Source organism: Phytophthora ramorum (assembly GCF_020800215.1).
Source record: "Phytophthora ramorum isolate Pr-102 chromosome Unknown Phyram_PR-102_s0016, whole genome shotgun sequence".
Classification (NCBI taxonomy): domain Eukaryota; phylum Oomycota; class Peronosporomycetes; order Peronosporales; family Peronosporaceae; genus Phytophthora; species Phytophthora ramorum.
The window spans coordinates 1,233,698-1,254,591 of NW_027150662.1; the positions used below are offsets into that span (position 1 = coordinate 1,233,698).

The 20,894-nt window shown below is 54.0% G+C and overlaps 11 protein-coding genes across 11 annotated transcripts; 4 read left to right on the forward strand and 7 right to left on the reverse strand.

Annotated features, from left to right (window-relative positions):
- Window positions 1-69: 69 nt before the first annotated feature.
- KRP23_13079 (uncharacterized protein) lies at window positions 70-2,805 on the reverse strand (the record flags this gene model as incomplete). Its single annotated transcript, XM_067883746.1, has 2 exons — window positions 70-191; window positions 270-2,805. The coding sequence occupies 2 exons, from the start codon at window positions 2,803-2,805 to the stop codon at window positions 70-72; spliced, it is 2,658 nt and encodes an 885-aa protein (XP_067739163.1).
- Window positions 2,806-2,900: 95 nt separating this feature from the next.
- On the reverse strand, window positions 2,901-5,293 carry KRP23_13080 (Hermansky-Pudlak syndrome 5 protein-like protein; the record flags this gene model as incomplete). Its single annotated transcript, XM_067883747.1, has 7 exons — window positions 2,901-2,935; window positions 3,018-3,657; window positions 3,737-3,862; window positions 3,934-4,139; window positions 4,216-4,549; window positions 4,629-5,049; window positions 5,148-5,293. The coding sequence occupies 7 exons, from the start codon at window positions 5,291-5,293 to the stop codon at window positions 2,901-2,903; spliced, it is 1,908 nt and encodes a 635-aa protein (XP_067739164.1).
- A 357-nt stretch (window positions 5,294-5,650) lies between these two features.
- KRP23_13081 (NEDD8-conjugating enzyme UBC12) lies at window positions 5,651-6,773 on the forward strand (the record flags this gene model as incomplete). The annotated part of the gene is made up of 6 exons (XM_067883748.1): window positions 5,651-5,704; window positions 5,772-5,946; window positions 6,063-6,087; window positions 6,165-6,273; window positions 6,362-6,696; window positions 6,770-6,773. 6 exons carry the CDS (start codon window positions 5,651-5,653, stop codon window positions 6,771-6,773), a joined length of 702 nt encoding a protein of 233 aa, XP_067739165.1.
- Window positions 6,774-6,893: 120 nt separating this feature from the next.
- On the forward strand, window positions 6,894-7,608 carry KRP23_13082 (uncharacterized protein; the record flags this gene model as incomplete). The annotated part of the gene is made up of 2 exons (XM_067883749.1): window positions 6,894-7,281; window positions 7,364-7,608. 2 exons carry the CDS (start codon window positions 6,894-6,896, stop codon window positions 7,606-7,608), a joined length of 633 nt encoding a protein of 210 aa, XP_067739166.1.
- Window positions 7,609-7,799: 191 nt separating this feature from the next.
- On the reverse strand, window positions 7,800-8,528 carry KRP23_13083 (uncharacterized protein; the record flags this gene model as incomplete). The annotated part of the gene is made up of 5 exons (XM_067883750.1): window positions 7,800-7,859; window positions 7,928-8,007; window positions 8,074-8,170; window positions 8,244-8,422; window positions 8,495-8,528. The coding sequence occupies 5 exons, from the start codon at window positions 8,526-8,528 to the stop codon at window positions 7,800-7,802; spliced, it is 450 nt and encodes a 149-aa protein (XP_067739167.1).
- Window positions 8,529-8,692: 164 nt separating this feature from the next.
- On the forward strand, window positions 8,693-10,288 carry KRP23_13084 (Nuclear pore glycoprotein p62; the record flags this gene model as incomplete). The annotated part of the gene is made up of 4 exons (XM_067883751.1): window positions 8,693-9,529; window positions 9,596-9,665; window positions 9,743-9,894; window positions 9,968-10,288. The coding sequence occupies 4 exons, from the start codon at window positions 8,693-8,695 to the stop codon at window positions 10,286-10,288; spliced, it is 1,380 nt and encodes a 459-aa protein (XP_067739168.1).
- Window positions 10,289-10,568: 280 nt separating this feature from the next.
- On the reverse strand, window positions 10,569-11,813 carry KRP23_13085 (uncharacterized protein; the record flags this gene model as incomplete). Its single annotated transcript, XM_067883752.1, has 3 exons — window positions 10,569-11,354; window positions 11,436-11,527; window positions 11,594-11,813. 3 exons carry the CDS (start codon window positions 11,811-11,813, stop codon window positions 10,569-10,571), a joined length of 1,098 nt encoding a protein of 365 aa, XP_067739169.1.
- Window positions 11,814-12,157: 344 nt separating this feature from the next.
- KRP23_13086 (1-aminocyclopropane-1-carboxylate oxidase) lies at window positions 12,158-13,186 on the forward strand (the record flags this gene model as incomplete). Its single annotated transcript, XM_067883754.1, has 1 exon — window positions 12,158-13,186. One exon carries the CDS (start codon window positions 12,158-12,160, stop codon window positions 13,184-13,186), a length of 1,029 nt encoding a protein of 342 aa, XP_067739170.1.
- A 3,208-nt stretch (window positions 13,187-16,394) lies between these two features.
- KRP23_13087 (uncharacterized protein) lies at window positions 16,395-16,724 on the reverse strand (the record flags this gene model as incomplete). The annotated part of the gene is made up of 1 exon (XM_067883755.1): window positions 16,395-16,724. The coding sequence occupies one exon, from the start codon at window positions 16,722-16,724 to the stop codon at window positions 16,395-16,397; it is 330 nt and encodes a 109-aa protein (XP_067739171.1).
- A 1,431-nt stretch (window positions 16,725-18,155) lies between these two features.
- On the reverse strand, window positions 18,156-19,141 carry KRP23_13088 (uncharacterized protein; the record flags this gene model as incomplete). Its single annotated transcript, XM_067883756.1, has 2 exons — window positions 18,156-18,745; window positions 18,877-19,141. 2 exons carry the CDS (start codon window positions 19,139-19,141, stop codon window positions 18,156-18,158), a joined length of 855 nt encoding a protein of 284 aa, XP_067739172.1.
- A 643-nt stretch (window positions 19,142-19,784) lies between these two features.
- Window positions 19,785-20,573, reverse strand: KRP23_13089 (uncharacterized protein; the record flags this gene model as incomplete). Its single annotated transcript, XM_067883757.1, has 1 exon — window positions 19,785-20,573. One exon carries the CDS (start codon window positions 20,571-20,573, stop codon window positions 19,785-19,787), a length of 789 nt encoding a protein of 262 aa, XP_067739173.1.
- Window positions 20,574-20,894: the final 321 nt, after the last annotated feature.

A 20,894-nucleotide genomic window follows, 5' to 3' on the forward strand; every position in this document is an offset into this window, starting at 1 on the left:
AGAACACCGATAGAAGCTCGCAAGCCGATCTAAAACAGCGCACCTGTAACAGAACCTTCGTTACATGCCTCAAAAGTAGCCCAGGCTACTCAAATTTGCTTCCAAACAAACTGGGCACGACTTATCTTCCAGACACTGCTCATGGAAAGCATGGCCACATGGAAGCAATACTACGTCCAGATTGGAGTTGTCTGCAGACACCACAAAACCAAGGTATTGCTGTTAGTACACCCTTCTATAAGCATGACGCATATATCCATAACACGTACTGTCATTGATAATCACAACCGGGAGCTCGCACAGCCCACATGTAGAGTCATGCAGCTGTACTTCACCTCCCCAGTCACTATTTCGATATTCGAAAGATCGACAAGCCATTGGAGGTGCACCCACGGACATCCTCGATGTCGAACCACTGCTTCCACGCCGAGGGCTAATCGGTTTGCACAGAGGCCCAACAACTATACCAACCTTGCTTAATCGGTGCGTTGTCGTCTCCTCATCGTACTGCTTGCACTTGGATTCCCACATCTCGAATTGGTCTTGATTAATCGCTGGGGAAAGCATACCCATCTCTAGCTGCAGGATAGCAGAAAGCTGTGGCGCAAACGACACCGAACTCGTGGCTGATACATCTTCCTTATAGGACGCCCAAACATTTGTGTCCACAATCTCCAGAATCTGTGTGATCTCGTGCTTCTGACGCTCAGTGAGCACGTGCGTTTCAACAATTGTGTGGTATGTTTGTAGCGGTGTTGCAGCAAACAGCAGTGGGAAGCGTGCAAGGAGGCGCATGCCATAGCCGAGATTAACTGAGTTCAGTAAGGAGTGAATAATCGCAGAGCACAGACGCTCGTTACGATTCTCGATAGACACGGACGCTTGAATTTGGCTTAGAATCTTAGCTAAGCAGTCTTCAGAGCTGTGTGGCAGAACTGCCACCCGCTCAAATAGAGAGTCGAACACAACGAGCTCTTCCCTTTTCGTAATAAGCGTCACCAAATCCGATAGTTCGTCAAGGCCACGCTTGTGTTTAACCGTGTCATCTTTGTCTTGCAATGATAGCATTGCCAATTCCAAGAGCGCGGGGAACGCTTTGTTTTCAGCAAACATTTTCCAGCACTTTGAATGATCATAGATGAATTTATCGGGTTGGCGAACAAGCCCCGCAATCCAAGCAAAGAGGTTACACCTCTCCCCTTCATTAAACAAGGCACCCACGACTGCGCTACCAGCAAAGCACAGATCCAAGCACCGACTAACAACTTGTGCATCTCTGCCTGCTTCATCTCCCTTTTCTTCCAGTAACCGGACAAGATATCGAAGGTATTTAGACGTTTGGCCCAATGTGTTTGTCTTCAAAATTTCACGGATGCCAGCTGCACCCTCATCTGTCGCTTCCCAGTCGAGCTCTGTCCCAAAGAGAGCCTGCTCGATATTCCACGGGTACAGCACGGGGTACTTACTGACACACATCTCAATAGCTTCGCGAGGGCATTTTTTAAGCAAAATATCCAGCAAGTGTAGAAGTAGACACAACGAATTGCGTTCCTTCAACGCTGAGAAGGCCTTACTGCTCTCCTTCTCCGAGATCCAACTCACAATGTCATCACAGGTTTCCTCCACGTCAGCACTGGAAACGACTTCATCCAGCACAATCTTCAATGCACCTGTAAACTGGCGGAGGTTGCAAACTTCAGCGGCTAGATCCGGATTAATGTACACGCCGTACTTGGCTACGAAAGCCTCCGCGTCACTAGCTGTAGCTGATTCGATATCAGAATGCTCACCGTCACGATTCCATTGGTAGCGAGGCTCCAATGTCATTGTAATCCCCATCTCGCTTTCGTACAATCTATAAAATTCACCACCGGCACGTTCCTTCGGGTTCAAAGGGTGAAGATGCAATTTCGATCCAGCTGCCCATGTGGCGAAATATATCGAAACCAATGTCCGCACCAAGTTCCAGTCGCCTCTCGTTAGCGGAAGACCATCGCCATCGACAAGAGCTTCACCGCGGGCAAATCCAGCTGTCGGCGCATTGGTGAGCTCACTCTTATTTTCAATGGAGTCATCGCTTCCTTCTGGGTCTTCATGCTGCGCAGTTGGGTCAAAGCAGTTTAACCATGCATGAATTGTCGCTTGGACTTGACTCATGTCGCCTTGCAGTAAGTACAAACTCGTCAGGGATGCGCATACTCGCGTGATTCCGGACGCCGGCCAAAGTCTTCGCGTGAGCTGCTTTGTTTTCTCGGCCGTTGCAGAGGCTGCCTGTAGTTCTGAAACTAGTTCACTCACATCGCGTCGGATGGTAGAGTCCAACTCCGGCGAGACAGCGATGCGGCCGCCTACCATGCACTTTAGCTTAATCTCACAGCTTGGCGTTGCGCCAAAATGCTTCTGAATTGCACGCTGAGCCGCACGTCCCGTATCCGGAGACATTGATGCTCGGTGAACAAGACGCTGCCTCAATTTGTTAACCGGGGTGGACGCCTCGGAAGATGGTGGTGTAGATACCGACGTTTGCACCTTCAAACTCTCGATCAGAGCTGGCCTTGCTTCGTGTGAAACAGAATTTCCTCCGTTCTCGTTAGGCCGAGTTCGACTCGTTGTATGTGCGCTTCGTTCTGTGTACGTGCTCTCATTTTCTTTTCTGTCCATTGCGCTTTCCGGGAGGTTTAGCTGTTCGCTGATGGGTAAATTTGACGTGTACTTGAGGTTTGAATCCCAAATATCCATCGAGATCGCTTCCATGAGCACTTCTGTGTCCAAATTGCTTTCGTCCGCTTCTCCAATGGTAGACATCGCGATTCGCAATACAGAGCACTCATTTGTATCGGTCTTAAGCCTTTGGCCATGCGTATACCTCCGCTGAAGCAAACGGGGGTCTGGGTCTATCACTAGTTCATCACCATCGTTGAACTCGGGGAAATCGCTAAAGATTCCAGAGGCATCAGAGCGGCCAAATGGATCAGTGATCATAGATCCATCCATTAGGTGCGTGAGCATACTGCTACCTGGGATAAACGTTGAGAATGCCTTCGCTGCAGCGGTGGATCCATCTTTTAGTGCCGGAAGAAGATTCATGTTCATGGCACCTTCCTCATTTCGGCTTTGCTCAGAGCGTTTCACCTCGACCATGACCTCTTCCATGTAACTTTGACGAAAGTCATCCGCTAGCACGGAGTGAGCTCGCGGCAGCTCGGGGATATCCATCAGCCTCGCTTCCATGAAGGAACCATCGGGTGCGCAAATACTCTTGGAGTACGATTGATCAGATGATGCCAACACATCGAAATACTCAATAGGCTTGTGAAGAGTACTGCCTGTCCCCAGCGTAACTTCTGTATCCGCAGAGCCTCCCTGGGTAGCAAATAAGTCCGAAGACGCAGTAGTCGCCGCTGATATTGCTTGCTGCGGACGCTGCTTGAATATAACTTGCAATGGTTGTGAATCAGTGGGTGATGGGAGACCAGACTCGATTGCAACTCTGTACTCTTCTTCCAATGCCTTTGACTTATCCGCAAGTGACTTCAAAGCTGCAGTCAGATCGTCATGCTCTCCAGTTTTCGCACTGATTTTCTCCAGATGAGCAAGCCATTGGGCTTGCAGTGAACTCACAACAGTAGCATCGTTTAGATTGAATTCGACGGCAAGCTGCCCTCCAACATGAACATTCATGTTAGGCTATGAACGAGGAGGTAAGTAGGCAGAAATGATAACAGGGAAGTCTTACCTCAACGGCCTTTTTCATATCGTCTGAGCCATAAATCTGAAGAAATTGGTCTGCCGAGCACGACTGGATCAGAGATACCTTCGGCGCTTCACCGTGTAGGACTATCAGCGTAGTTTCATTCACAATCTACTCGACACATCAGTACTTGATATCAGACTCTCGTCAATCGTCCGTTTAGCGCTTCAAGACGTACATACCTTCAAGTCGTGAATGATTCCCAAATCCAGGTGCCACTCGACAATTTCTACGGCGACAGGGTCGAGGAAGAACAGCACACTTGATCCGACGTTCCAGCTCACTAGTAGCGTGGTCGCGTCTTTTACGTCTTGCGGGGCATAGGGTGGGTCTTGCAGAAACTGGAAACGGCCAAGCTTGTTAATCGTCAAATTACGAGGCTGGATTCCTAGGAAAGGGTGAAGCTTGTTACGATCTACGGATAATACGACAAGCAAATAAATGCAGATATCCAATAAGCATACCTTCTTCCATAGCGCAATCAGGGTTCTGGATAAATGGTGTAGGATTCTTGCTCAACGAGAATTTCAGCGTCGACGAAACTGTGCCAGATTGCGGGTCTGCAACCCACACGCGTCGCCCTGGTCGGGACGAAAAGACTTTAGTTTCACGCTTTTTCGCTGGATCAATCGACTCGACGTTGAGGCTGGTAAAGAAGCAAGCGCCGTACGCTCCTTGTCGCGCCTTGGTACCGATCTGAACAGCGCTGCCGTCTCCAGAAGTAAGATTCAAAAGGAGCACGCGCAACTGAGACGACACCATAAGGATATACGAGCGCTCACTCTTGGCTAAATCTAACTGAACATGTTGAACAGCACAAACAGCCACACCATCAACTTCTTATCACGGTATCTGCAACACTCCTGCTGTGCTTTACCTGAACAATCCCCGTCTCCTCTTTGAGCAGCAGCTCCGTGTCCGTACTACCGAAGATCGCTGACATGCCAGCACGTAGCACGGTCTGACACACGAGACCTGCATTGCACGCCGAGAAGAGCCTAGAGCCGCGTTTGTCCCACAAAAAGCACGTGATGGGGAAGCCCGCGTGGAAGTCGTGCGAGAACTCGACCTTCTCCCCGATCTTGTGGTAGTCCGAGAGCTGGATCGCGTACACGACGCCGCGCATGGTGCCCACCACAAGACGCTTCTGCAGCGGGCAAATGCTCACACACGTGACGGCCACGCGGTCGTTGCTGGGCGGCGAGATCATTTTCACCAGGTGGTACTTGGCGCGGCTGTCGCCCTCGCCGCGGCTCAGCGCCGACGTCGCGTACAGATACACGCTGCCATTGTTGGCGCTGGATGCGGAAGTGTGGAGTGAGAAATACGGTAAGTCAGTACTTGCACGGACCATCACTCCATTCCACATTCGAAGCATGGATCCAAGGGTACGTACCCGCAGGCGAGGAAGTTCTCGGACGCGTGCACGCAGGTGAAGCGCACCTTGCGGTTCTGTGTGCCCAGCGCCAGGTCCTTGTAGTGCAGCAGCGGCCGGCTGCGCACGACGGTGGCGGTCGCCGCGTCTCCCCCGTTGGGCGGCATCGATCGATCGGGAAGGGAGCACCACGGTCTCTTGGCTTTTGTATGATGTTGAACTGAGATGTCTAGTGGGGTATTTTACCGTTAACTAACCGTTTTTATTCGCTCCATTTTCCGAATAGCGATACACAACGGTATAAGAAGGAAGGAAGTAGCGCCGACAGTTCACGAATCCTGTGCGACGACACAACGCCGTTCTAGCTGTTCCAACACGCGCCGCAAACAGTAGCCACCCGCCGCGTATTTCGCGAGCGCAGAAGACCCAGCAGCCATCGCAACCGCCGCAACCGCAGCGAGTAGGGGTTATCCCAGACGCAGGCAGGCACGCTGGCTGACCAGGCTTCTTCTCGCGCTCCGAGCATGTACATGCGCTCGGATTTTGCCGCACTTCGAGTGCGCAAAGACGTGAACGAGGTGCAGCGGCGCTGCTGCTATTGCAGACGCAGTTGACGTAAACTGACTTTGTTGTTGCTGGTACTAGCTGTCCAAGGCCAAGTTCACGTGCAGTCAAGCGAAGACGCGCGTTGATTTCCCTGATGGGGCTGACAACATGCTGCGCCTCATTTTTACGATCTCGATCGCAGACGTATCCGGCCCGTTCGCCAATGGTGACTTCACTTTCTTCGTGGAGATCCCCAAGACGTATCCGTTTCACGGTAAGATCTCACGTGATGCTATGAGTTTTTTTGCTGTTGTACTGATCAAGGAACTCTGGTGTCTACTGTGTTCTTATTATGATCGGTGTGAACTCTTCGCTAATAACGAGTTACAGCTCCCAGCGTGAGGTGTCTTACGAGGTGAGCTGCGATAAAAAAAAGATTGCTTTCTTTTTGGAAGGAGCTATCAACCGACGTGACTTGTTTCTTTCTCACAGGGTATGGCATCCTAATGTCGACATGGCTACTGGCAAGGTGATGATGCCAATTATCGGCAAGGACTGGCGCCCTGTGCTCAGCATCAACACCGTGTTGCTCGGATTGCAGGTACAGCTCTGCTTATGCTGACGAAGCGTTTGTCGCGGATGGAGCCTAACTTAATGTTGTGACTTTTGCTCTGTTCGTCCTCTTCAAGCTAATTTTTCTGGAACCTGGCGTCGATTACGTTCTCAACTCTGTGGCAGCTGAGCAATTGCATCAAAACGCGGAGCAGTTCAAGAAAGCGGTGCAGCAAATTTTATGCGGGGGAAACTTCTACGGTGTCGACTTTCCGCCGCATCCGCGGCAGATCGAGAAGCAGCGTCAGAGCTGGGGGCTGCGCGTGAAACGGCCGCGCGACGACGAATCCCTTAATGCGAGCAGTGAATGTGACGGCATGGCGAGCCCAAACGCCAGCGACGCCATCGGCATTGAAGCTCCTGCGCTCATGGATTGCAGCGGTGCCTCAGCTTGGAAACGGACGCGAATCGAGTAAGCGCTGTGTCCACTTGGCAGATAGTTTCTCGATCGATTTTAAAGTTTTCGTCACTTACACACGCACCAGATAATATATTTAACGCCGATATCCAAATGCACGGGCGAGCAACGAGATGGCTACATTTTACCACAGAATATCGAAAATTACCGTGGTGTAGCCCCAATACCTACTCAGCCATTCGTCTCTGAAAATGGCGACGCCAGCGGAGCTGCAGCAGAAGTTGCTGCATGACGCGCAGTCGACGGACGGCATGAGTCGTCTACTGACCCAGGAGATCGCGCTGTTCCAGCGCAGTTTGTACAAGAACCATAGCCAGCACCGCCGCGCCTTCTTCTTCCAGAACCTGCAGCAGGTCAAGCGATGTCTGCGTGATGTCAAGGTGGAAGCTCTCACTGCTACGTTCGCGGAGTCTGCGGCGGTGCTAAAGCAGTTGGAGCTGGAGACAGGAGCGCACCACATTTCATGGAAGCTGCTGGCTTCGGATCTCAAGGTCAGCACCGACGCTGTGCTGCGCAAACTCGTGGCTGTTGCGCAGGCTACGGCGGAAGTGATCCGAGCAGCTCAAAAGGCGTACAAAGGTGCGGGAGTGCAGGCGATGTGAATCTCAATGCTGTCGTACTATTTACTGACTGTAGTGGGGTTGGATCCGTGTGTCGGCAGCCTTGCTGGTGCAATTCGCAATGACGTACTTCATGCCGTTTGCGCTCATGATGAACAGTATTCTTGCACGACTGACTATACTGTTCAAGACGGTCCTAGTGCGTGCTATCGAACTTCACGGGGGCATCACACTGCTGTACCTGAACGAAGTGACCAAGTCGAACCCGCTGCGTGCCAAGGTCACTGCTGTGCAGCTCCGCGGGTACCAGATTCCAAGCGACATCCTCCAGATTGCCAATGCATAGAGCAGCTGCAGCGACTAGAGCATTTGTTGTTGACACGGAAGTACATGACGTAAAATACATGATATCGATAGAAAGCGAGCAAGGAAGGATACTATGCGACAGCTTCTCTTGGCAGGCTCCCCTTTGGATACGGACTGCAAACAAAACGGACCTGTTTTGCTAGGACACGGCAGCTACTGCGATGTATCTAATCACGAGCTGCTTGGTGGAGTGCTGTAGCCCACAATCGTCTTGTGGAACTCCACGACGCCCTGTAGACCCCACAATGTCAGTCAGCATACACAGCAGCCAACTTTAAAACTCGACAACTCCAACGCACCTGCACGCTGAGATCCAGTTCCCGTGTGGTCATGTCTTGATCCATCTCGACCTGCACACCAATAGTGCGCATTGTCGGTGCTGTACCACAATATAAACCCAGTCAAAACACCAAGTCATACAACTCCAGCTGCATCACGCCCTCACCACTGCAGGTGCACGATTTTTTTGTGAGTCCGCAGCGGTTGCACTTGTAGTTGGACGGCACCAGTGGACACACGTGGCCCTTCTTCGGCTCGCCACACTGCCCACCAAAGCCACAGTACACACAATCACCACCTCTCTCTATACCTCCAACTCTTTCTTCGTAGCCGCACCTTGCTACAGCGGTAATTGCCTCGGTTTCGGTTCTGGCTCTTGTTCGCGAGGTCCATGTCGAAATCGGTGGCATCCAGGCCAAGAATGCCCTTGTTGCCGTCCTGCAGTTGGTCCATGAAGCTCGGGTCGGTGCCCGGCATCATGGGCATCGCGCCCATTCCGTAGTCCATCATTCCCACTACAGACGCACAGGCGCTAATGTTAGCGCTTCCCTATCGCTCCTCACACAGCTCCATCGTGCGCAACGTACTGCCATTCACGTCCATCGGCATGTTCCCGTTCATCGTGTCTGCTTCCGAAGTCCGGATAAAGTGACTGACACGAAGCTGAGAAAAATTTCCGCACCACACCACTCTATCACAATGAACCTTTCATCCCGCATATCCATCCCACAGCGTGGGATAGCTTCTTGCGCCTCCAACAGTATCGACCACCCGCCCTCGCAGCCATGTCCTTCAGCTTCGGCCAGGCCAGTGGCGGCAGCTCGGGCTTCTCCTTCGGCTCCAGCTCCACCGCTCCGGCCGCGTCGACAGCGTCTTCTGCAGCTCCATCCGGCGGCTTCAGCTTCGGCGCCGCCCCTGCGACCAGCGCCACCCCCGCGACATCTTCAGGCTTCAGCTTCGGTGCCGGGGCCAAGACGGCGGCCGCAGCTCCCAGTGCTGGTGGTTTCAGCTTCGGCGCGACATCCGCAGTCCCTGCCGAAGCCAAGACCAGCGCTGCGCCAGCTGCGGCCTCGGGTTTCGGCTTCGGGGCCCCAGCTGCGACTGCCAAGCCTGTTGCCGTGGCGTCCACGGGTTCTACCGGGTTCTCGTTCGGTGCTAAGGCACCGGCAGCAGAAGCCAAGCCGGCAACGTCATCAGGCTTCAGCTTTGGAGCTGCTGCGGCCCCCGCAGAGGCGAAGACTGCGGCTCCCGCTTCGTCTGGATTCAGCTTTGGTGCCACAAGTGGATCGACGTCCACGGATGCTGCGAAGCCGGCGGAGGCGAAGCCTGCAGCTTCAGGTTTTTCGTTCGGAGCGTCGGCTTCCGGAGCTACTGCCAATGGAGCAACGACGAGCACCTCGACGACTGCTTCGACGGGTGGGTTCGGGTTTGGAGCTGCGGCGACTGTACCAGGTGGAGAGAACAAGAAGGAGACGACGACTTCAGCGTCCTCATTTGGATTTGGCACGTCTACAACGGCTTCGACTACGGCGGCCACTACGACGGCGACGACCACAGCCATCGCCGCTCCTGCTACGGAGACGGACAAGCCCCCTGCTGAGTATATGGGTAAAACCATCGAGGTACGGCTGATTTTGGCTTGATGGAAGAGGATGTGACAACTCACGAATTGGTCATTTTGGTTGCAGGATATCATTAATGCGTGGAGCGAGCAGCTTGAGCGTAACGCCGACACATTCACTACAGAAGCTGTAAAAGGTACGACTGTCGCGAAGAATCGTGCTGCAGTCGTCATGCTTATGATTTGTGTATGACGGATTGTTGCCCATTGATAGTGAGCAAGTGGGACAGTGACCTAATGGACAGCCAGAGAAAGCTTGGTGATATTGCCGGCGATGTGCGGCGTATCCAAGTGGCTCAGAACGAGCTGGATACGAACTTGGACACGATTTTTGCGTACCAAATGGAGCTGAAGTCAACGCTGGAGGTACGAACGTGAGCTTGCTCATTACGTTGGATGGAAGCTGGTTCTGATCGCTGTGTTCATGTTTGCGCTGTAGCAATTGGAGAAGAGTGTGGACAAGATGTACGAGTCTCAGGATCAGATGCCCGTAGCCGCGGATATTGAGCGCGAGCAAACATTGCAGCTGTCGGTGGATATCGATGATCAGTTGAACTCGATGACGACAACGCTAAAGGAAACGGTGGAGAAGCTGAACAAGGCTCAGGATGATGTTGCAGATGAGAACAATCCGATGGTGCAGATCATGAAGGTGCTCAACGTGCACCACAACTCGCTCCAGTGGATCGAAGGTAGCGCCGGCCGGATCAACGGTGAAATTTCACAGTTGTCCCGGAAGCTGCAGGATTCGTCCATTTAAAGGCCTGCGCACGAAGCAAGCCGTGAGTTGCTAATCGCAAGAAGAACTGCTTTGTGGCCAGCATGCAGATGACGCACGAGAACTCGTGGTATTTGTTGAGTCTTCGGGCGTCGATAAGGTATCGCTGGACTGCCGAATAGATATCGTTTCGCTTAATGCTTCTGCTGCTGTGGTAGCCTTGTACCTTTGACGTGGTGGTGAGCTAACTTGCTACCGTCCCTTTATAGTGGCAGCCTCATGGTCGTGATGAATGCACAGGGTAATTCGTGGTAAAATCGCCTCACTCCAGCATTGTGATCGGTCCGTGAGGCTCAGAGGCGGTTGACATCATCGAAGCCGCCAGATCTGTCAGCGTCGATCCTGCGCTGGATGTCCGGGCAGGCGGCAGTATTGTTACGGGAAGCTCGATTCGGACGGGGGCTACCAGCATGGAGTATTCACACACCAAGGCAATTGCGTACGTGCAGCTCAAGAAGCTGCCCACTGTTGTCGGAAAGTGCACTTGGTCATCCAAGTTGAGCTGCACGGGGCACTCGAGCATGTCTCCATACTTCGGGCCTGGGCACTTTGCTTCTGCCACAGGTCGTGTGCAGACGTCTTCTGCACCATGGGGATGGCGCACCGTCACCTTCTGAATGAGCTGGACTTTGACTTGATCCACGCCAACAGAGGCCGTGTGGTTATTCACAAAACACTCGACAATAGGACTTTCACCGAGGGTGAACACATCGCGCGGCATGGACATCGCGAGGTGAGACGTCCCTCGACTCAAGCATCCGAACCATCGAAGCGCTTTCGAGACCGTGCGCTCGACGGAGTGGACTTCTACCGGTGGCTGCGGGTTAGAGCGCACGGTAATATCTGTGCTAGCTTCGAGATCCGAGACGAAGCGGCCTTGAACTTTGATTGTCGCAGTCACCGTGTACTTGATGGTAGCATGCAGAGCGGACACGTTGCCATCCATCTGAGCGTTCAGTACGCCCGGCACATCTGCAGGTAGCGTGTACGTGAGAGGATAAAGGTACTCGCCGACTTCGTATGGATTCGGCAAGGACTTGTTCAAAACCTACACAGGCAGAAACATGGCTAGACGATTAGCACGGGAAATAACGCACTCGGTGCCTACAGCTTTTGCTGTCTCCGATACCTCGTGGCGAAGAATCTGATGAAATCGTGAGTGGTGATCCTTGCCCTCTTTCCACTGAGCGATCTCCTCTCCGACAATAGTGCACACCAAAGCTGCACGCAAGCATCGACAACCAGTCAACACCTTCACCAAGTCATAATTAACGGTACACAACGCACCACCGCAGTTCAAGGGCTCGCTCACGAGAGCTGTGATGCGGCCGGTGACCAAGTCTCCAGCTCGATACTCGTCTTTGTCGACGCTGAGGTAGAGCTCTCCTTTCACGCCGATTTCGTGTCCTTCCTGGTCACCGAGCGTCACCAGTGGCACCGGTGTCGTGGTTTCGGAGTAGTCGTCCTCCTGCATGTGCGGGATGGACTCCTCATCGCTCGACGCCATGACCGCCTCAGCAGTTAGCTGAGCTCTTTGCTTTCGAGGCCGCAATGCCAACGGCGACGCCTATGCCAAAGTGCATGCATGTCGTTACCAACCTATCGATCGATCGTGCGCGATGGTGAAAGACAAGTCCGTCGTGGCGGCGCCACCGTGGCGCCAAACCAAGAAGTGTGTGGCTGGCTGGTGTGTCGTCGTCGCGGTAGGCCGCTTTCAACGTGACGTCGTGCATGGAACAGCACGCTCGACAGAGTCGAGGCTGCAGGTCGTGATGGATCGAGGACATTCACAACTGTATAGCGTTCGACAGGGTCTCCACTAATTCAGTAGTATTCCAAGTGGGCAAGACAATGGCCAACTCGCCGGAGATCCCCGTCATCTCGCTGGATGATCCGAACCAAGGCGAGAAGTTGGCGGGCGCCTTCGCGCGCTTCGGGTGCTGTTACCTGTCGGGCCACGGCATCTCCGACGTGCTGTCCAAGCAGATGATGCAAAGCACCGAGTCGTTCTGTGCGCTGCCTGACGAGACCAAGGCTGCGATCCCAGTGGTGCAGAACGGCAAGGGGTTCACGCGCGGGTACATTGGCGTAGGCAAGGAAAGCGGCAGTGCCGAGCGGGTGGAAGTGAAGGAGGCGTTTTCGTACGGCTACGAGTGGCCGGAGGACAAGACGGAGCCATTTGCCAACGGCCTGCAGGGCCCCAATGTCTGGCCCAAGGCCGCCGACTGGCCCATGAGCAACCGCAAGGTGCTGAATGAGTTTTTCGAGAAGATGACAGCGGCATCGCGTGCGGTGGCTCGAAACCTCTCGCGGAGTTTGTACGGCAAGGCGGAGCTCCTCGACGACTACTGCCATGAGGGAGAAACGATCTCGCTCATGCGCATGTTCCACTACTTCCCGTACGAACGGTACGCGGGCTTGACGGGCGGCAAAGGCAGTCTACCTGAGAATTTCCAGGAGTTCATTGGCTCCAGCCCGCACACGGATTGGGGCTTCCTCACGCTCATCATGCAAGACCCTGTGGGCGGCTTGCAGGTCTTCCACGATGAGAGGTGGGTGGACGTTCCTTACGTGCCCGGCACGCTCGTAGCCAACGCCGGTGACTACCTGTCACTCGTGACGGCGGGCAAGTGCTTGTCACCTGTGCATCGCGTGGTGGCTGACAAGCGTGAGCGCTACTCGCTCGTGTTTTTCTACTACCCCGACTTCGGTGCTGTTATCCCATCGGTTAATGAGGTGAAGGAACTGCGCATTGGGGGCGATGCACGCAGTGCAAGCGACAGCAAACCGTTCAACAATTTGTTGGATGGAACCGTGCGCAAAATTGACGGGTGTTTTGGCGAGTACATCATGGACAAGTGGGCTGGTGTGCAGCGCTAACGTTGCAAGCACTTCAGGTGAGCTGTTCCAGCAGCAACCACAGTTACTGCGGCAATTTGCTTGATGCCATTATGGTTGATGCTGTACTTCAGCAGCATCTTTACCTGCGGTTGGAATACAACTGTTGAAAAGCGATAGTATGTGTTGTACCAAGTGGTTGATTTCTTAGTGCTATGTGGCGAGACATTGCACGATTTTATTCAGTCTACCCGCAGGTCGTCGCCATTTACAATCCAGTATGGACTTTTCTCATTCTTCAGGCACCTAAGCATGTGCCTGACAAATAAACTTGCTCTACTCCACCTCAACACGATAACAAACTCACTTATGTATTCTAAATCTTTTTCAGATGTATTCACTGAGAATATCCACTTCAGCGCCATTTGCTTTTCCGCTGTAGGTTTTTGCTGCGGTAGTACAAGTACGTGTACCTGCCTGTGATCAGTACTAGGTCCACGTAAGACTCTTATTAATAGTGCTGCTCGCATTGTGTAGGCGCTGGGAATTCAAGTTTACCATCTAACAGGTGCTGTGATAACGTTTTCGTCCATGTGCCTTACGCTTTACGGCATGAAGAAACTTTGTGATACTATGCAACTGTACCTCGACACGATTGAGCTGTTATTGAACGACCTGCATCCAAACCAATAAGGGCACATGGCGCATTGTAAAGGCTCGGACCCAGCGACGAGAGATAGAGATAACCATTTATCATACTTGAAATAATTCATTTTCGTTTCGTTTTTCAGTGAGGTCACTTACATTAACTAACAACTTCCTAGATCTATAATTTTCGTACTTCGTATTACAACAAAAACGATTAATGGCATTAAGTCAAGCGTTAGCCTTTGCTCATTGATATGTCGAGGCGAACTGACTGTGGTTGTGTCAGTTGTACCAGTATATTATTTGCTAAAGCCGACAGTTGACCAATTGTTTGGTTCACTCCAAGCAAAACATGAATGCAGAATATGCAACAAAGTCGTGTCAACACTTACATCAGTTGGGCTCCGTCGCAACCTTCCGTCTCGCTTGTAGCAAACGCTTGCGACCAGTAATGCGTATACATTCCGTCGGGGTTGAAGGTGTAGCCCGCGCCAAAATGGGTGAACTCGCCCATGATGTTCATCCGGTGGCCCGTTGAGTTCATCCACGTGTCGACGACAGCATCCGCGTCTGCTTGACCTCCGCCGACGTTCTCGGCGATGGATTTCCACTTGTAGCCCGAGTCCGCAATCCGACTAGGCACCGTGGATCCATCCGAGCCGACATGATGGAGAAAATCGTGTGTGGCCATATCTTCTGCCTGTCGTTGGGCTGCCTTCTGCAGCTTGCTGCTTGCACAAAGTGCCGGCAGTCCGTGTGCAGCGCGCTCGTGGTTGACGCGGAGCAGCAGGGCAGTGTAGACGTCGTTCATTTTCGAGGGTTTCTCAAGTGTGAGAGGAGCATGTCGGAGGCGAAGGCTGCCATTCACGTCCGGCTTGATCGAAGAGGTGGCGACTGCCACGACAACGACGACGACTGCGAGCGATGACTGCGCGGCACTCGGCATACCTGCAACAGAAAGGGTTTTGCTTGAGAGCTGGCGAAATGGAGAATAGCGACTGCTCCAGCATTGCTGGCAGCAACGGACAGGACATCCCAAGAAGGCGCGTGCGTCATGCAGTAACGACCGCGTTCAAGAGTTATCGGTTGCGCCTGTCGACTAACTGCACTCCTTGTAAGGTCGCTCATGCAACAAATGTAGGCATACACTTCAAGATTGGACTCACATGAACGAGCATACGTCAAACCCTAAAACTGAGGGTCGCCGGCCTAACCTTTCCAGCTCATCGACAGATAATCAACCAAAGATACCTTGGATGAAGGATTTGTAACCTTGGATGGCTGGAGCTGTAGTTGTTTCCTGGACTGGTGTATCCGTCGCCCCCTCTTCCGGACATGGAGCCGCGGACTTGGGTGCTTCGGTTACCTCTTCGTTTGGGCACGGGGGGTCTGTCTGGGGGATCTCGGTCACGTGAACGGCTGTCTTCGGAACCGGGGTTTCAACTGCGCTCTGGTCCACTTGATCCTGGTTGTACGAGTCTGTGCTGGGTGTTGAATCGCACACTTCCTTGTCACCCGAGCCGAAGTCCTGCGTCCAAAAATGTTCGTACGTGTTGCCCTTCTTGTACGCGTACGCAGTTCCGAGCATCGTGTAGTCTCCCAGTATGTTTACCTTGTGCTCGGGCGAGTTCATCCACGCATCCATGACAGCATCGACATCCGCCTGGCCGGCAGCCACGTTCTCGGCCACGGCGCTCCAGTCGTAGCCGGCCTGCGTGATGCGCTCCGACATCGTCGAGCCGTCTGAGCCATCGTGCTCCATGTAGTCCTTGGCGGCCATGTCGTCGCTGTGGCGCTGAGCCGACGACAGCAATTTCTTGTTCGAGCACAGGGCTGACAGCCCCACTGCTGCGCGCTCTTGGTTGACACGATCCAGCATGGCTGAGATGTAGTCGGACGACTTCTGGTACGTCTGTAGGATGCGCGGCACTTGGCGTAGGTTGGCAGCTTCCGACATGCCGCAGGACGTGGCTGTGATGCCAAGGAGAATAGCGAGAGAAGACTGCGCGAATACCATAGTCACCGACTCCGAGTTTTTAGGTTGTTGCTGGTGATGGTAAATTGAATAGTGATCTTGATGTGTGGTCGTCAAGTCTACTGCGAATGGTGGGAGTATTATATGTGAGCATGCCACATGGAGATCGCCTTTCGCATTCGTTTGTCTGGTCTGCATGTGTTTCGAGGGTCGCTGAGTGAGCGAGCCCACAAAATGTCAGCCAGATGCTGCAGGTAGACAGCGGCAACGCCAATATCCCCCACAGATCGGGCAGTGTTTCGCGTTCATATGTCGACGAGCTCCAATTCTATACAACTTTGCGCGTCATCGCAACTGCAAGCAGACTGCAACAACTGGGTTGTACTTAAGCCACATTTGGATCCAAAGTCCTGATAAGTTACTAACAGATCGAAGCATAGTAAGGTGTTTAAGCACAACCACGTTGCTCGATGCTGCAGGTTGTAGGGTTACTCTCACTTTGCTGGGTGTGATAGCGATTGTATTGGCGACTTTCAAGGATCGGCATCATGAGTAAAAGATTTATGTGTTTGTGAAATAAGCACAACATGAAAAGCCAACCACCTTTATCTCGAAGAAGCTCGGTTTTCACAGGCCCGAGTCGCAGTCCTTGTGTTTATAGTCCGGTGCACCAGTCGCCGAGTGTGGCGTGTCGTGCGTTTTGTACACTTTTTCCGGCGCAGGCGTCCCAATCTTCAGGGGGTCTACCACCACAACCGGGGTTGCTTCTGGCAGCTCAGTGGCTGGCGCATCCGTCCGCTGTGAAGCGTATTCTTCCTCATCTGTACCGCTCAGAGTTTCAATTGCGATCGGATCTTCCACTACGACAGGAGCGTCCGTCTCCTGCGACGACGACCAACTACCCTCGCTCTGGGGGAGAGTTTCAGTCGCAGTAGCCATCAACGGCGTGTCTTCCATGACAATAGCTTCGCTGCTTGCGATAAGATGTGCGATTTTATTTTCAGGCTCGCTAGCGACACCATCACATTCCTCTGTATCGCCCGTGCCAAAGTCCTGCGTCCAGTAATGCTGGAACTTGCTGTCCGCGTTGTACGCGTACGCGACTCCGAAATTCGTATAATCTCCCAGGATATTCTCTCTGTGCCCAGGAGAGTTCATCCACGTGTTCATGACGGAATCGACATCTGGTTGGCCGGCAGCAATGTTCTCCGCGACGGAAGTCCAGTCATAACCAGCTTGGGCGACGCGGTCCTCGATGTTCGTTCCGTCGGTACCCTCGTGGTCCAAGTAGTTGTTGGCAGCTTGGTCGTCAGAGTGTTCTTGAGCAGCGTTCTGCAGCTTTTTGTTGGTGCAGAGTGCCGGCAAGCCTTCAGCTGCCCGTGCTTGGTTGACGCGGTCGAGCATGACGGAAAAGTAGTCGTCAGACTGCGTGTATGTCTGCAAGTGGCGCTGTCCTTGGCGCAGATGGGCAGCATCCGAAACAGCGGCGGCAACGATGAAGCCTGCAAGAAAGGACCGCAAGACAAGCATGATGGGGTGGAATATACCGGTGGTAGCGGCGGTGGAAGTGGGTTTGGCTTGCGTGCTCCGAGTTAAATTGAGTTGTGGTGGTGGCGAGCTACAGCGCGCAACCATCGAGCTCAAGTTCTCCCGCGTAGCTTCCATCGAAAGTTGTCTTTCCTGCTTGGGCTCCACCAAAGGCGCATTAAGTCACAAGCGCACCCATTTAGGTCCAGTTGCCACTCCGAGAGCTCTGGAGCCCGAACCTGCTCGATCAACTCGTAGAGACGGAATCATCCGAAAAGAGACGTACGCTAATGACGCCACGTTGCAGGTATCGTGTTCGCCGAACGGTATTCCACCGCAAATGCCCCCACCTCCGTGTTGTTACTGCCAGAGAGTTTGCTTTCCTCCACATTTGATCGGGACTATCGGATCACCAAACTGAACAATGACCCTTGGAACGAGGTAGTAATGTTGCCCTTTGTGGTTTGCGTGAAACATGCCACAACCTGTCGACGAGGCTGCCTGGGTCGCATTGGTTTGACGGCGTGAAGAGACCGTCCGTAGAGAAGGCTGCACTTGTGGGCTGCACTTGTGGAAGGAACCCGAGGACCAACCAGAGTTAATTTCCGTTAATCGATGCATTCGTGTGCATGCGAACAGCAAAAGTCTTGGTGTGTATCTTAGCAACACCGAAAACACGTGCTTCTACTTCAAGTCGGCAAAAAGACGTATCAGTATGTTGGTGTGGCCTCCGTTACCGGCACGTACGGAACATGCATTTCATTTGTGCATTTACTTGTGTATTGATTGGAAGCATACTGTCGCTACCAATACCCGCAAGGGTCTCTTCGCCTACTCATCAACGCGGTCCTCATTGTTTCCTTAGAAGTTCGACTCGCAGTCCTTCTGGGAAGTTGACGGTGGCGTCGTAGTGGCAGCCGGGGTGGCGACAGGGGCCGGGGTAGTCGCTGCCGGAGTAGCCACGGGGCCAGGAGTCGTAGCAGCGGGGGTGGCAGCAGGGCCGGGAGTCGTAGCAGCGGGGGTGGCAACAGGGCCGGGAGTCGTGGCGGCCGGGGTGGCGGCAGGTGCTGGGGTCGTGGCCGCGGGAGTAACCACAGGTGCCTTCGTAAAGGGGGTCTCCGGGGCCGAGGTCGTCGGAGCAGGAGTTGGCTCCTGCTTGGTGGCGGCAGGGGTCGCCTGAGGGGTGGAGTCACTATCACATTCCTCCGTGGAGCCCGAGCCGAAGTCCTGCGTCCAGTAGTAACCGTACGTGCTGTCGGCGTTGTACGAGTACGCGAACCCACACATCGTGTAGTCTCCCATGATGTTCTCGAGGTGACCAGGGGATTTGATCCATGAGTCCATGACCGAAACGACATCCTCCTGACCAGCAGCGACGTTCTCGGCAACGCCGTCCCATTCGTAGCCAGCATCCGTGATACGCTGCGACATCGTGGAGCCGTCCGATCCGTCTACAACCAGGAAACATGCATTAACACGTTAGCAACGAAACGTCTTCCACGTATGAGCGACAACTGCGGTGCCAGGTCTAGGATCCGAGCGCGACCGGAGTTGGCATTGAGAAAATGAGCAAAGCACTTACCGTGCTCCATGTAGTTCTTGGCGGCCATGTCGTCGCTGTGGCGCTGAGCAGCGGCGTACAGCTTCTTGTTGATGCACAGCGAAGCCAGGCCCTTGGTAGCACGCTGCTTGTTGACGGCCTCCAGCATGGCGGCGTGGTAGTCGCCCATTCCCATGGCAGCGAGTCCACGCTGAGGCTGGCGCAGGCTGGCAGCATCAGAGAGGCCGTTGGAAGCCGCGGCAGCGACGAGCAGAAGAGCGAACGAGTACTGGGACGCGGAGATCATGTTCGACAACGACGTGCGTGAGTAGGGCAGTCGAACTGTGGGCTGCGTCTGAGGAGGCAAATTGCGTAATAACTGCAGACCAGGCCCTGTAGCAGTGTGGCATTTCGAGGCGTCGAGGCAGTGCAAGCTTCTGACGCTGGGAATTGCTGGTCCGGCGATGCACGGGATCACCATCACAGGATGTCTCGCACTTGCCGAGAGTTTTGGGCCCTAAGTTGAGGAGGAGGATCGCTGGGTAAACTCGCACTCGTGATTGTTTGGCGTTAACCAAAATCCACCTAGCCATGGAGCGAATTATAGAGCGCTGTGGTCTAATGCAGCAAGCTTATCTGCAACAACACCATTAGCCTGTGTGGATAGGACACTGATGACACTGTGGCTTCACTTGAACATTGCATGCCAAGTTACAACCTCAAATCAGGAGCGAATGCAGTCGGAACAGAGAGAGAAAAAAGCTTTCGCCGTGCGGACGTCGTGTCGACAACAAAACGAGCAAATACCTCGAAATGTGTAAATGAAGCGTCTATTTGGTTTTCACATCTACTGGTGTCGGTCGCTGCGAACCGAGCACCTGTCCATTTATTTCATATACCCACATCGGGGATACATCGCCTACAACAAGTAGCTTTTGTCACAATGTCACTTAGAAGTTCGACTCGCAGTCCTTGCCCTTGGGACTGTCCGTCACGGGCGTCGCCGTGGTCGGCGCGGGGGTCACCGGGGCCTCGGTAGCCGGAGCGTCCGTCACAGGGGCCTCCGTCACAGTCGTAGGGGAAGGCGTGGCCGGCGCCTCCGTGGCAGTCTGGGTCGTGTCCGCCTCGCCCTGCACCTGGTCCACGTTCTGAGTCGCGTCCTGCACCGTCGTGGAGCCGCTCGACGTGGCACCCTCGCACTCCTCGGCGTCGCCCGAGCCAAAGTCCTGCGTCCAGTAGTGCTGGTACGTGCCCTCCTTGTTGAACGCGTACGCGGACCCGAACATCGTGTAGTCTCCCATGATGTTCTCCAGGTGCTCCGGCGAGTTGATCCACGCCACCATGACGGCGTCCACGTCCACCTGGCCGGCGGCCACGTTCTCGGCCACGGCGCTCCAGTCGTAGCCGGCCTGCGTGATGCGCTCCGACATCGTCGAGCCGTCCGAGCCATCGTGAGCCATGTAGTCCTTGGCGGCCATGTCGTCGCTGTGGCGCTGAGCAGCGGTGTGCAGCTTCTTGTTGAGACACAGCGCAGACAGGCCTTGGGTGGCGCGCTGCTTGTTCACGGCCGCCAGCATGGACGACGCGTAGTCGTTGTACGCCGTGTACGTCTCGACGTTGGTGGCGATGGTGGTGCCGCCCAGGTTGCGCTGGCGCAGGTTCGCGGCGTCAACAAAGCCGTTGGACGCGGCGGCGACCACGAGAAGCAGAGCAAGCGAGGACTGGGCGATGGCCATCATGATTGTTGGGATTGGTATGCGAATGAGTTGGTTGTGAAGGTGGCAAGTTGAGAACTGATGCCTATCAAAACTACGTCGGGGTAGTGGCAAATGATCGTTTGGCGACGAGCGGAGCTCCGGTCGAGCGTTGTGACCTGATGGCTCTTCGGAAGTTGCACACCTCGCCAGCAGAGTGTCCCTTGCCACGGTCGCTTATCGCCGACCCAACATGATGCACCGACACAAACGCTGGCGTGCACGAGTGTGTTCGGTCGACGAGGCATTTCGGCCACGAACCGGAGCCCAGGTGCTGCCGCAGAAGATTGCAAGAGCCACGCCCGC